Raw genomic sequence first — 15,305 nt, 5'->3', positions numbered from 1 at the left:
TTCAACTTAAAGCATGCACTGAATTTCCTTGCAAACACGCTGGACGTTCCAATCTTACAACAATCTAAGAGGTCTGGCAAGATGGCTCAGTAGATAAAGGTGCTTGCTTGTGCAAGCCTGACACCGTGAGTTCAATTCCCAGATCCATGGTGGAAGGACAGAAGTGACAAGTTAAGCAAGCATGGCCGTCAGTGAGGAGGAGAGACAAACTGGACAAATCCATCTACGAGGCAGTCTAAGTGCATTAGTAACGCTACGCTGTGTCTAAATCATCTTTCCATCTCTGATCGTCCTATAGCCACAGGCTCAGAACGAATCCCTGACTCTCCTAAGTTCTCTTCTTAATTAGCAAAGTACCTAATTACTGAAGGCATAGAGCAGGTGAACAATGGCTGACATGCAACTATTTCAGTTTTCCTTATCTGTAAATTAAGGATAAAAACTCACAGGATCGGTGTGGATAAAATGAAATAATGCTGGGACATAGTAAAAGCTCAATAAATGTATCGTGGCTGGCTGCTCTTCCAGTGAACCTGGATTTCAAGTCTCAGTCCCCACATAACAGCTAACAACCATCTCTATGTAACTCCAGTCCCAAGATGTGTTGTGCCCACATAATCATGCAGACTAATACCCATATGTACTGGCTAGTTTTGTGTCAACTTGACACAGCTGGAGTTATCACAGAGAAAGGACCTTCAGTTGAGGAAATGCCTCCATGAGATCCAACTGTAAGGCATTTTCTCAATTAGTGATCAAGGGGGAAAGGCCCCTTGTGGGTGGGACCATCTCTGGGCTGGTAGTCTTGGTTCTATAAGAGAGCAGGCTGAGCAAGCCAGGGGAGGCAAGCCAGTAAAGAACACCCCTCCATGGCCTCTGCATCAGCTCCTGCTTTCTGACCTGCTTGAGTTCCAGTCCTGACTTCCTTTGGTGATGAACAGCTGTATGGAAGTGTAAGCTGAATAAAAAACCCTTTCCTCCCCAACTTGCTTCTTGGTCATGATGTTTGTGCAGGAATAGAAACCCTGACTAAGACACCATATAATATCCATCTTAAATGTATACATTTTATTTATTTATTTATTTATTTATTTTTGATTTTTCGAGACAGGGTTTCTCTGTATAGCCCTGGCTGTCCTGGAACTCACTTTGTAGACCAGGCTGGCCTCGAACTCAGAAATCCACCTGCCTCTGCCTCCCGAGTGCTGGGATTAAAGGCGTGCGCCACCACGCCTGGCTTAAATGTATACATTTTAATATACATTTAAAAAACTGCATTGGTGGCAGAGGCAGGCAGATCTCCTTGAGTTAGAGGGCAACCTGGTCTACAGAGCAATTTACAGGCCAGTCAGGGCTACAAAGAAACCCTGTCTTGGTAAACAACAAAAAGCATTTGCTCTATGGAACGAGAAATCCTAACCGAGGCCAAGCTCCTGCTCATCTTACCGTAAAGTTTAGACAAAATGTTTCCTCTATGTCATCTTCTGGATAGTCCAGCAATTGCTGCATGCTTCTGCAAACAGAACAGAACAAAACCAAACCGAGTGCGTCTTTACAGTAAAACGTATGTTCTTACTGACAGCTCTGCTCATGAGTCAGCACACACTGGGCTGTCCTGAACCCGTTAGCACAGACAAGGAAGCCACGGCTGTCTCCAGCAGGCAAGCCTCGTGTGCAGTCCTCTCCTCTCAGCCTCAAGCCCTCCTCGGCACTTTCCAACCACTGACCTCCCGACGGCTGGCATCAGCTCTTTCAGATCATCCAGGGACGGCTTCCTTTTCAGCAGTTTCTTATATAAAGCCAAAGGGAAATGGAGGTCCACAATGGTAAAATTATAAATTGCTAATCCACAGATAACACCGATCAAGTGGAACAAATCACTGTCTTCAAATGTCTAAAACACAGAGAAGAAAAAAGTGAAAGACTTGTCTTGCAAGCTAAACCTTGATTTTTTTAGTACAAAAACTTATTTTCTACAGTAGAAAAAAAAATCGACTACACAGAAAAATCAACCAATGAGAAAGAAGCTCACTCCTATTGCCATCTCCACAGCATGAACATCATTTGGCACAGTCCCAGGCAATGCACTTTCTTTTTAGAAACTTGTCTATTAGCGGCGAGTGGGATTACTTAACTTAAATCCTTAGCGCTGGAAATTAAAGGCATGCTCCATCACTCTCAGCCTTGAATTTAAAAACAAAAAACAACACCAAAAATTTACTGTTTTAAGGATTGTGGCTTTTGGGAGGCAGAGGCAGGAGGATCTCTGTTAGTTCAAGGCCAGTATGGTATATATAGCCAGTTCCAGAACTATCAAGATTACAGACACATATATAGTTTCATAACTGACTTTTCCCCCCAGAAACAAAAGCACCTCCGTGTCGTTAAATACTAAATGTGGGCTGTTAGGCTGTGTATTATGGACATGGCCCTGAGTCTGACACCCAGGATGGGTGGGAATGAGATGATGGCTGACAGACAACAAAAGCAAAATAACCTTTAAAGAAAATCTGATGGGTTTGGGGGGTGGGGGGGACTAGGAAAGGGGATAACATTTGAAATGTAAATAAAGAAAATATCCAATAAGAAAAATCTAAATAAAAAAAAGAAAAGAAAATTTGTTCTTGGTGTGTGTATATGTGTGCATATACATGTGCAAGACAACCCTGGGTATCATCAAGAAAGCTAGCCACCTCCTTTGAAATTCGGCCTTTCACTGGCCTGGAGCTCAGCAATGAGTCTAGACTGTCTGGCCAGTGCCCGGAGATCTGCTTGGACTCTGCCTTCCCAGCAGGGGGTTACACATACATACCTCCTTGCCTAGCTTTCTGTTGTGTTTTTTTCCTGAGGCAAGGCCTGGCCTAAAACTGAATTTTAGATGTAGCCTAAGCTGTCCTGAGACTCAACTCTCAAGTGCTAGGATTACAGGTGTGAGTCACAGTAGCCTGACTATGCCACGATTTTTTTGGTGGGAGGGGGGAATAAAGATTTATTTTATGAATATGGGTGTTATGTCTGCATATAGATCTACTCACCAGAAGAGGGCACTGGATCCCATGGGACTACGACAGTTGTGAGTGGCCATGTGGGAATTGAACTCAGGACCTCAGGAATAGCAGCCAGTATTACTTAACCCTTGAGCCATCTTTCCATAGCCCTTATGCCAAGCTTTTCAAGTGGATGGATGTTGGGGATCAAATTCAAGTCTTTATGCTTCTAAGACATTTGCTTTATTCCAAATGAGCTATAAACACAACCCTTAAAACAGTAATTTTTTTTCAACCGAGGCTGAGAGAGCTAGACCATGCCTTTAATTCCAGCGCTCAGGAAGAAGCAGGGGACCTGTGAGCTGGAGTCCAGTCTGGTTTACACAGGGAGCTCCAGGTTACTTAGAGGTACATAGTGAGACCAAGTCTCAAGCCTAACAAAGGAAAACAAAACCCGACAACATACATTCAAGTTATGGTGGCTCACCCATGATCCTGGCAACTAGGGAGGCTAAACTAAGAGAATCAGGAACTCGGCAGGGGTGGTGGCACACACTGGCAGAAGCAGGGGATCTCTGTGAGTTTAAGTCCATTCTGGTCTACATAGAGTTCCAGAATAGCCAGGGCTACATAGAGAGACCCCATTTCAAAAATAAAGAAAAATAAAACAAGAAAACACAAAAGCAGTTGTAAATAAGGAAGGAGAGAATGACAGCAAGCGGGGCGTCTTCCAATGTGTCTTTTTCTGTAAGTCTGATTTACAATTATGCAAACATTTTATACTTATAAAATTAAATTATACTAAAATAACAAATCCAAAAATCCCTTAACTTAAACATGTACACATTGATAAACTAACTATAATAATCAAATTAATAGAGTTCAACTATTTCAAATGACAGCAAACATCATTAGTTTTATCTCTACTCACTATAACTTAAAGATGAAATAAATTACGCAATAACTTAAAGTGTATTTACTTTCATGTACATCATAATATTGGTGCTATTGTTTGGCTGTATTTTAAAGTCTTGACCATTTTGGAGAACTGCATAGTGCTGAGGATGCTTGACAAGAGCCCAGGCAAGAACACCTGACGCCCTCAATAGACAGGACAATGTGGATGGGCATTAGTAAAGAGAACTGCAACAGATAGAAAACACAAGACCAAGACCTAGGCTGCGGCCACTGGAGGGCGCCAGCGAACACTGGGACAGGCCCATGAGCTGGATGCCTAACAATAAGGCTGAGCTATTTCTCTCTCTATCCAAGCACCCAAGACAGTATAATTCCAGTGCAGTAGTTTGTTGCCCTTAGGAATTACCCTAAGTACTGAACATCAATAGCTGCTATCCCGATACAAGACAGCCTTCAAAAAGACTAAATGTACATATAAAGAAATCTTATATATTTATAACATAGGCGACTCAGAAATTTTTTTACAAAATAGAATCCAAACATTTTCTGTAAAGGACCAGCTGGTAACATCTTAGTCTTAACTGAACACGGGGTCCTAGTAACTATCAGCTGTCTCCCATGCACACGTGTCAAAGCAGTAGTATCCAACAGGTGGCTTCCTGGATCCAAATATGTGCTGGGAAGGAAGATCTGGCTCACTGCTACCGTCTACTGGCCCTGAATCTGAATTACAAGCGGTCAGTGATCTCTAATGCTAAGTTCTCTCCAGAAGAGAGGCTAAGACAGTAATCACCATGAAATTTTCCACACACTCAGAAGGAAAATTATTTTAAAGCTGACTGTTCTTCAATTTATTTTAATTTGAAATGTGTAAAACACAAGACTGTGTTTTGACAATGTCTAAAAGTTCCTAATTTCAAGCTGTAATAAAACAGACCTCTGTCTGACTAGAATATGTTAGAAACAAAGATCTAAAGAGATAATTGTGGTAGACGGGCATATTACCTTATCTGAAAACCAAATGAGCCTGGAATCTTCATAATATCGAAACATGCCGTATTTAGGATCCAACAATTCCCTCATGATAAGCAAGAAAAATTCTTTGCGAACACCTCCTGCATCAACAGCATCTTCTCCAACAAATATAACCTAAAACAGGGTGATGTGAACACTGAATAGACCATGAAGAACCAAAAGATTACATCTCAGAGACCTGTGAACGAGCTATTCACTGCTAATGAATCTCAGCAACCTATAATTTCAAAAGTTAAAGATATAATTTATATGACTCAGTGGCCAGAAGCACTTGTTGCTCTTGCAGATGACCCAGGTTTGGTTCCCAGCGCCCACTTACAATTACACAGGATCTAACCCTCTCTCTGGCTTGTACATACTGTACATACACATAAGCAAAACAGAGAATGAAGTAAATCTGTAATTAAAAAAAACAAACAAACCACAAAGTGTTTCAAATACACACGTACACACACACACCCTAGAACAGCTTTTACAGAGAAGTCCCAATTTATGTGGAGTGCTTGCTTACCTTGAGTGGCTTTTTATAATCTATATTCTTGGTTTTCCTGAGGACTTCCATCGCATCTCCTACAATATTCTCTCTGCGAACAACTAGAATTAAGCAAGGATTCACAGACTCGATCACTGGGAGAAAAAGAGAGGAGACATTCTGCCTGTGGGCCTGGTCAATGGCCATCTAGAAAACAAACAAACACAAATCAGACTTTTATTTTACTTTTAGGCAGTCTTATTTAACCTAACTGTGCTGTGAAGCTGAGTGTGGAGGTCTGAATGTGAATAAGCCCCATAAGCTCATGTATTGAGTACTGAGTTCCCGGTGGTGGGCTACTCAGGAAGGATTATGAGGTGTGGTCTTGTTGGAGGACGCATGTCATGGAACATGAGCTTTGAGGTCTCAAAAGCCCACATCAGGCCCAGCCACTTCTGCCTGCAGATTAGGATACAAAACTCTGGAGCAATTGCTCCCGTGCCACTGCTGTCTTTCTGCCGTGGTGACTCACCCTCTACAACTGTAACCAAGTCCCCAATTAAACGCTTTCCCTTGGAAGTTTCCGATTGCTAGACGAGGGCTGGGATCACATGCAAGCATCACCATACCTAGTTAATTTATTTATAACTAACATAAAGTCATGAGTTTCACTGTGATATCACACATATATAAAATAAGTGTGCGTATATGTATATACATACATATATATATATATATATATGTATGTATCCCTCCCCATAAAACATCCCAGCCCCACCACCAATATATATGACCTATGACCAACCTCAAGGTAATTTCCTGTCCCTGCCTGCCTGCCTGCCTGCCTGCCTGCCTGCCTTCCTTCCTTCCTTCCTTCCTTCCTTCCTTCCTTCCTTTTCTGAGCTAGGGCCTCTGTAGTCCGGGCTGTTTTAGACCTTGCTATATAGACCAGGCTGGCCTCTGAACTCACAGAGCTGAGATTAATCATGTGTGTCACCATGCCAGGCTCAGAGCAATTTCAAACTCTTTTCATTTAAGTGATGAATTGCCTCTGCTCCCACATTGAACTTTTTATCTCACCTCTAGTTCCTGCCATCTTTTCTCACATATGTAATTAAAGGGCAGAGTGGAGCCAGGCTTCTGAAACAATCTAACCTGTAATAGTGAACCTGATTAAATTGTTTGGAAAGATGGACTTATTATATATAACAAAGGGGGTTCATCATTTTTGAAGGTTTAACATGAATAAAGGCTGCTACTCTATTTTTATGACAGCTCCTTGTTAACTAAGCAGCTTTCATGTTTGTATGTTTCATGTAGCAATTCTCACAGCTCCACGAGGCATTATTATGCAAATGACAGTCTACAATGGCGTCCCCACATTAGTATTATCACCAGTGTTTCAAATACTTAAAAAACAAAAACAAAAAACCAAAACCCAGCAGCACAGAGACAGTTTTTTACAACATCCCTAAATCAAAGGACCATTGCACAGCACTTACCTGCATCTGCAAGACTGCATCTGTCTGGAGCAGAGTAGTTTTTGCCTGGGCATCAAATACAAATGGATATGTACAAATTGTCACCGGGATATCTGCCAACTGGAAATAAAGAAATGAACTGGTGTGTGGGTGCTGTCACTTTTGGTAAAGATGATTATCACACTCTTGTTCATTCACAGGTATGGTTAGAAATTTTCAAGAACATTCATTTTTGACTACAGGATTTTCATTCAGCTTGCTAGTGAACTCAAGGCTTTGAGAATGTTAGGCAAGTTAGGTATCGAAGGGTCATGGCATTAGATAAGATGTGACCACTGAGCCGAGCGTGGTGGCACACGCCTTTAATCCAAGCACTTGGGAGGCAGAGGCAGGCGGATTTCTGAGTTTGAGGCCAGCCTGGTCTACAGTGAGTTCCAGGACAGACAGGGCTATACAGAGAAACCTTGTCTTGAAAAAAAAAACAAACAAACAAAAAAAGAGAATGTTAGGTAAGTGCTCAATTGCTGAATTATATCCCAGCCCTTTGTATTTTGAGCCCAGGATGGCTACAAACTCTTGAATTTGTACCTTCACTGGAACAACAGTGTGTACCACAACTGAATTTAACGTAAAGACGGTACTGAAATAGTACTCCCCAGGTGATTTCTGTTTCTTTTGGATTGAGACGGGGTCTACCTACACAGCTCTGGTTGTCCTGGAACTATGTAATCAAGGCTGGCCCAGAATTTAAGAGAACCACCTGCCTCTGACTCCTGAGTGCTGGAATTAAAAGCGTCTCACCATGCTCAGCAGAAAAATCTATGTTGTATGAGTATGTAATTATGCAGGCATCCTGGTATCATACATGGCACCTATGTGGAGGTCAGAGGGGAATTCTTTCCTTCTATCAGGTGGGTCCTAGGGACTGAACCTAGGTTGTTAGGTTTGGCAGCAGGTGCCTTTGTCTGCTGAGCCATTTAAATCTTTCTGTGCTTCTGTGAGTGCATACATGCCATACGCGTGCATGGAGGTCAGAGGACAGTGTAGTAGCTCTTCTCTCCTTCCAACATGTGGGTCCAGTGGCAGATACCTTCACCCACTGAACCACCTCCACATTCCTCACTCTTCATTTCTTTTTTTCTTTTTTTTTCAAGATTTATTTATTTATTATTATATGTAAGTACACTTTAGCTGTCTTCAGACACCCCAGAAGAGGGCATCGGATCTCATTATGGATGGTTGTGAGCCACCATGTGGTGGCTGGGATTTGAACTCGGGACCTTCGGAAGAGCCAGTCAGTGCTCTTAACCGCTGAGCCATCTCACCAGCCCCTCACTCTTCGTTTCTATCCGTCATTACTATGGATATGTTTAGCTCAGTGGTTTCAACCCTCCTAATGCTGTGACCCTTTAATATAGCTGCTCATGTTATGGTGACCCCCAAACATAGTTATTTTTACTGCTTCATAACCACAGTTTTGTTACTGTTAGGAACTGCAATGGAAATTCTCTGATATTTCCAATAATTTTAGGCAACCCCTGTGTCAGGGTCAGTTTTGACCCACACGTTGAGAAATGCTGGTTTAGTTCCTACAGGGAAGGTGCAAACAACATTTCAAGTCAGTCTAAGCCCTGACCATGTTTTCAAACAGTGTTTTCATTTCCTCTCCCCCAAACACAAAGTCTTACACCGCTGGGGGTTGTGTACAGAGCCTTGTGCATGACAGCAAGAACTCTAGCACTGAGCTGTGTCTGATACTAGCCCCATCCGTTCATAGTTTTATATGATACTTACTGAGGAAGCAAACAAGCAATAATTATGTAATGTGACCTAACCAATGTTCATTAGTTCAAGTACTGGGAAAATCATACTCAATAAGCCAAAACAAAGCAAAAGACCACCAAGCAGCGTAACACAGAGGAAGTAGCAATCCCCCAGGTCTGACAAGGAAAGCACGGCCGCCCACTGTCAGGTCAGAGTGCCATAGCTTTATGTACTAAGGGGAAACAACAACAATCTGAGTATCAATTATTAGTTTAAAAAATAGATCATTTCACTTCTGTAATATTCTGCTCTACTGGTAAGCATTTATAAAAATTTAAAATTAAATTTATTTCTCAGAACATACTGTATTTTACATTGGGAGACAAGAACAGGTATTTCAAAGTAACTCTTGTTAGAAGGTATCATGTCATGGTAAGTAATATCATTGTTTTCTTGTTGCTGCTGTCTTTGTCCTATGACAGAGTCTTACTGTGCACTCTGGCTGTTCTGAACTCACACTATGTAGACCAGGCTGCCCTCATCTGCTTGCCTCTGCATTTCAAGTGCTGGGATTAAAGACACATGCCATCACACCCAGCAACAGGCTTTAATTTAGAAAACTCCTCTGAATTGTACAGGTCTTCCTGATATTATACAGGATAATTTCTATGGAGTCAACTTTTAAAACCAATATAATGTACCTATTTAAAACCAGATATGTGTGTGTTTGTGCGCATTAAAAAACAAACAAAAACTCACACTAAAGACAAATTTGACTCTTGATACAGGAAAGAACACCCTTCATGACTCTGAAACTGTATGTCCCCAGACTTACCTCAGTTACTCCATGGCTGACATCCTAAGACAGCAGCGCAGAACGCAGCAATGGGGAAAGAGGAGTGTTAGTGATCTATTTCTAGTCAACACAGAGGCCACATATTTTGCTACAGCTGAATACTGATTTAATGAGGTAGAAAATAAATTAACAAAAAGATTCACCGTTCCATAACACCTTCTACATCTCTATCTATGAAGTAAAGATTTTTGGGTACTCTATCATCAGTTTTGAACTCTCAGGTTTGAACATATGAGATCTGGTTTAAGCAACTGAGTTTCCCCCCTTGCAGAATTTATGTAGACTAGCAAACTAATTCTTAGCCTGAAACATCGTGATGGCTGTTTCTTTTTCTTTACCTAGAAAATGGAATTAATTACTTCTCAGACTTGACCTTAATGAAGTAAAAAATCTTTAGTATATTACATAGAAGCAAAATGAGAGAAAAGCTGCCATAAGTTATGTGACGGATCACCAGAAAGATGGAAGGCACCTTGTAATGGTTGTATTTTCCCCTTAAGCGTTTCTGTTTTCTTTCGTTCTTTCCTTCTTCCTTCCTTATTTTTTGTTTGTTTGGTTTTTTTTTTAAACAGGGTCTCATTGTATATCCCTGGGAGGACAGAGTAGTTTCGAACTCAAGAGACCGGCCTGCGGTCACATATTTTGCTACAGCTGAATATTGATTTAATGAGGTAGAAAATAAATTAACAAAAAGATTCACCGTTCCATAACATCTTCCACATCTCTATCTATGAAGTAAAGATTTTTGGGTACTCTACCATTAGTTTTGAACTCTCCTCAAAGCTGTATTAGAGGTACCATCTACCACCATACTTAAGTCTGTTCCTTGTATTTATTATTATTACTGTGTGACAGAGAGCACAGGTGTGTCTGTGGGGGTCAGCAGACAGTCTATACAAGTTGGCTCTCTTCCTGTTTACATAGCAAGTACTTTTCTCTAACTCTCAGCCATCTTGCCAGCCCTACTAGTGTTTTTTTTTAAAGCAATATGCAATATTAACTTAAAATAAAAAGCACAAGACAGAACATAAAGTTGCTAACTTGTAAAAACAGATTTATGAAGGTATGAAAACTTAAGAGAACAGGAAACAATTGTACCCCCACCCTTACCACGCTGAACCCTGAATCGTGGATTAAATTCAGGGCCTTGCACATACTAAGCAAAGGCTTGAATGATGAGTGATCTACACTCCCAGCCCACATATGTACAAACTATTTTAAGGCAGGTCTCACATGTCTCAGGCTGGCCATGAACTCAGTACACAGTTTAGAATGGCCTGTAACTCTGATCCTCCTCCTACTTCCTGGGGTTGTAGACCTCTGTCAGCATGCCCAGTTTTGTGTAGTGCTGAGTATAAAACCCAAGCCTTCACACATTAGACAAGCACTCCATCAGTTGAAAATTTCCACATATGCTCAGTGTTTATGCTCATAGTACTCAAAGTACTACAATCTTCAGAAATATGCTACTGAATTTACACCTGGTGGCTACTGTAGCGAACAATTAATTTTTATAAAACATACAGCATTTGCCCTGGGCTATTCTGGGTCTTTGGAATGACTAGGATCTTTAGCTGCTGACAATATAAACAATGTAATTTATGATGCAGATTTCAGCCATCAAACATCAGTTCTGCCTTCAGGAAGTTCAGACCTGGAGCTGCAGAGAAGGCCCAGCAGTAAAGAGCACTTACTGCTCTTCCTGAGGAGCAGGGTCCAGTTCCTAGCACCCACATGGACCCTCACAGCCACCTGTAACTTAGATCCTGGGAACCTGATGCTGTGATTTGACCCCTGTGCACGTGCACACACACAGGCACAACGCTCACACGTGCATAATTAAGAAAGCTAGCCACCTTGTGGGAAATGACACCCAATAACAACACTGGGTATTTCAGCCTCACTGCTTAGCAATCCTGAGCAGTATCAAACATCAATGCCAGGTACGCATTTGACTTTCCCATGGAGAAAAAAACATATGCTCTGCTACTGATACCTCTCCTAGAGTCTTCATTATTGTCTTAACCTGACTAACATCTGTATCCTTATCCTATAACAAACTGCACTTGGCTATGTTGTAGTTCTTTGAGTTCTGTGAACTTTACAACAAATGATAGAGCCTTAGGACAGAGTGGGGCATATCCCTTCCAACTTGGCAAATGGTAGCAGAAATAAGCGTAGCCTCATGTAGTTTTCCTAATTTTTTGCTAAATTCTATCATGCTTTTGACAACTGCAAAGAATGTCCTACCTGGCATTGATGTCCTACAGTATGTCCTCTAATGCTGTTCTAACCTGATATTATACCTGCTCATATGTCAAACTACATCTAGCCATATACTGAACATGTCAGATTGCTATTTAAATCACTACCCAATGAGCACATAAAATTAAACTCCCTAGAACAAATGTATACACACAGTCCAATACTGAGTAAATAAGATTTATGACCTACAAATATTTAACATCAAAGATGAAAAAAAACCTCATTTAACTCAACAAAACCACTTAAGTCAAATTTCAATGTAACGCAAACATAATAAACCCAGCATGGACCTTTCTTTTCTTCTGAAATAGAACCAGCAGAGTGTACTTCTGATCATTTTGCCTCCACTTCTTGAATGCTGGTATTATAAATATATCCAACCATATATGCAGGTTCCTAAGTTTTAGTTTTAAAACTTTATTGTAGTTATTTGTGTATGTGTGTGCGTGGGGGGGGGGGGTGCATTCACACCACAGCAAATGTGGAGATCAGAAGATAACTTGTAAGAGTCAGTTTCTTCTACCACCTGGACCCCAGGGATTGATATCAGGCCACCAGGTTTGGTGGCAAGTGCCTTTGCGTGCTGAGGTAGCTCATTGGTGCATAAGGAAGGGAGGGAGGAAAAGAGGGAAAAAGAAAGGGAAGAGAGAAAGGGAGGGAGGAGAGAGACAGCCTAGCGGGTGAGGGTACAGCTAGATGACTCTTCCAGAGAACCCAGGTTCAATTCCCAGAATCCATGCAGTCCCCTACAACCTCCTCTAGCTCTAGTCCCTGAGAATCCAAGGCCATCTTCTGACCTCAGCAGGCATCAGGTCCATAAATGCAGCACAGATATACATACAGGCAGAACACCCTGAACACATAAAATAAATCTCTTCAGCCCCTTATCCAAACTCTATCTAGCTCAGCAACTGTGTACAAGTTGCAGTGGTATCACCGGCCTATAATCCCAGCACCGGGAAACTGAATCACAAGTTTTCCAAGGTTGAATCCAGCCTAGACAGAGCAAGAATTTATCTTCAGAGAAACAACTCACGACCCCGTTAGCCAAACTAGTATTCATGTTTGTGTGTATATACATAAAATAGATGTACATAAAAAATAGTATGAGTATCTTTAGGATAGTCACTAAAACTTTACTAACTATAAAAATGACACCCAATGAACATATGAATCTGATCTCTTAAAACTTCAGGAATAAGAATATCAAAAGTTCTATGTAAATACAAAAGTGTGATGAACTTAATTTAAAACAAAGAACTAGATGTTACAGTAGTACAGGCCTTTAATCCCAGAACTCTGGAGGCAGAGGGAGGTGGTCTCTTTGAGTTCAAAGCTAGCCTGGTCTACATGGTAGGTTCCAGACAAACCTGGGCTGTCTTTAAAAAAAAAGGAAAGTTAAGGAAAAGAAGCCAGTTTCGTGCAATAGTGTGTACTCAGTGTCATGTACATTTATAAATGGAGAGACAGTAACTAAAGATAGGGAGAAATGAGGAAAAAGGAAACCAAAACTATAGCCCTCTATTTCCTCTTCTTATTAGAAAACAGCTAACACCAAAATAGCTCCTTAATGAGATATAGTTTGATATCATTGGAACTTTGTGCTAGGATGAATTTAGGTGAGAAGACTACGAAATTTCCGCAAATATTCAAACAGAACAATGGGTGCTTGCTACAAAGAAATCCTAGTCAGACAGCATTTATTCTACCTTGGTTAGAAGACAGGCTGCCTACAGAGGGTTTTACTGTTTTCATCAGGCTGCCCCAGAACAAACTGCCTCGGCAACTAGAGTGCTGAGACTCCAGGAGTGGCCACTATGTTTAGTTCTCATACACTATTAATTATCTGTTACTTAAGTGACTAAACTTACTTTAAAACAATTAAAGCTATTAAATATCTGTTAACTTGTTACTAAAGACCTTTAGTCACAGGCAAAGAAGTACATCCACATGTGAATGTGTATTAACAATCCTAAATAAAATTAAAACAAGGAATAAATGGTTCTGGGATTCTCACCTGGGTTTAAAGCAAACATCTGACATTTCTAAGAGATCTGGTATCTGCTACTCTCAACATTAGAGAAGAGGTAGTAACCTCAAAGGAAATAAGAGTTCAAAGTTCAAGCCACACCTGCATTTGCTCTAGAAAAGTACAATGGCGGCAGTAGCACTGGTTTGGTGCTGGGAGAATATCTACATAGAAACAGAGCTCTGTATGGAATGCACTATTCTAAAATAATGTACTTGGAATAAAAGCTATGAAAATACTTGTTTCTAAACTGTTCCTTTTGCATTGTACAAACGGCACACAGGCTCAGTCACAAGGTGAGGAGACAGACGTACCACTCCATAGGCTTGCTGCTGGACCCAGTTGATATAGTCATTCCTTATGTCTATCAGCTCTTGGACTTCATGGATGTAAAACTTGTCATATTGAATAAGTTGTCCTGTTTTCTCATTTACCTTAAAAGAAAAGAAGTAGTAATTCAGTCTGTACTTTCTGTTCTTAATTAGAAAAAAAGGCTTCGGAGATTTAACTAATTTTCTATTAAAAACAAAACAAAAATTACTCAGTGCCTACTATACATGAAAAATCCTTATCAACTGTTTTAGGAGACAAAGTATTTTAGGATGTATCTACTTGTACTCAGTAACCCCAAGTCTAGAAATAAATACCTTTATAACCACAACACACTATAAATTGTATAAGCCAGAAAGGACAGGGCCTTCAAGTTGGCAAAGAAGAACTAAACAGTAACAGTAAGGCTTGATAAACATTATGCTATTGGACGTCTGGACAAACAAACCTTTAAGTTATTCTTTACTCTCTGGTTTCTTTGTTTATGGGAATGCATACCTCTTGTGTACAGTGCCTTTGGAGGCCAAAGGTGGTGTCAGAGCTCCTGGAGCTGGAGTAACCGGCATTAGAACACAACCTGACACGGGTGCTGGGAACTGAACTCAGGCCCTTTAGGACAGCAGTAAGTGTTCCTTTTTTGTTTGTTTAATTTACTTTTATTGTATGTGCATTGGCATTTTACTTGCATGTATATCCGTGTAGATCTGGAGTTACAGACAGTTGTGAGCTGCCATGTGGCTGCTGGGAATTGAACCTGGGTCCTCTGGAAGAGCAGCCAGTGCTCTTAACGACTGAGCCATCTCGCCAACCTGCAATTAAGTGTTCTTAACCACTGGGCAACCTCTCCAGCCTGGTTATGTAAGGTGGTGTCAAGATAGGATGTAAAAACACGGCTACAGACTCCACGGAGAGAGAACCAGGTCCACAGGGAAGCCAGTCCACAGTGACGAGCACCACTGTAACCCAGTGATCTGGCTTCCTCAGCAGCCCTGAGACGACGGAGAGGGGTCTTCTGTCATGTAATGCACCAACAAGTACTTATCAAGCAAAGCAACTAGAAGCTGATAATGTCGTAGCATGTAAACTACTTTGCGGAGAACACAGAGGATGGACAAGCACAATCATGAAGGCCCTTGCTGTGGACCTGGACCTTTCAGGACACTCACCA

General features: G+C 41.1%; 1 protein-coding gene across 13 annotated transcripts in view; it reads right to left on the bottom strand.

Annotated features, from left to right (window-relative positions):
* The window catches only part of Herc4 (hect domain and RLD 4), a 74,131-nt gene that overhangs the window by 4,521 nt on the left and 54,305 nt on the right, over nucleotides 1-15,305 (bottom strand). For 8 of the 13 annotated variants that reach the window (XR_380431.4, XR_003948786.1, XM_006513988.4 and 5 more), the window contains 7 exons: nucleotides 14,122-14,241; nucleotides 9,493-9,516; nucleotides 6,915-7,013; nucleotides 5,452-5,619; nucleotides 4,911-5,054; nucleotides 1,728-1,894; nucleotides 1,447-1,513 (listed from right to left, as the gene is read on the bottom strand). Coding sequence is in view for 9 of the 13 variants with exons in the window: in XM_006513988.4 (XP_006514051.1) it covers nucleotides 1,447-1,513; nucleotides 1,728-1,894; nucleotides 4,911-5,054; nucleotides 5,452-5,619; nucleotides 6,915-7,013; nucleotides 9,493-9,516; nucleotides 14,122-14,241 (789 nt within the window). In the remaining 4 variants the exon portion in view is untranslated. The remainder of the gene's footprint in view (nucleotides 1-1,446; nucleotides 1,514-1,727; nucleotides 1,895-4,910; nucleotides 5,055-5,451; nucleotides 5,620-6,914; nucleotides 7,014-9,492; nucleotides 9,517-14,121; nucleotides 14,242-15,305) is intronic. The other 5 variants (XR_003948784.1, XR_003948785.1, NM_026101.4 and 2 more) reach the window with 1 other exon arrangement.

This window comes from Mus musculus, chromosome 10, assembly GCF_000001635.26.
Source record: "Mus musculus strain C57BL/6J chromosome 10, GRCm38.p6 C57BL/6J".
Lineage (NCBI taxonomy): Eukaryota > Metazoa > Chordata > Mammalia > Rodentia > Muridae > Mus > Mus musculus.
This window is presented reverse-complemented; position numbering and strand designations above follow the sequence as displayed.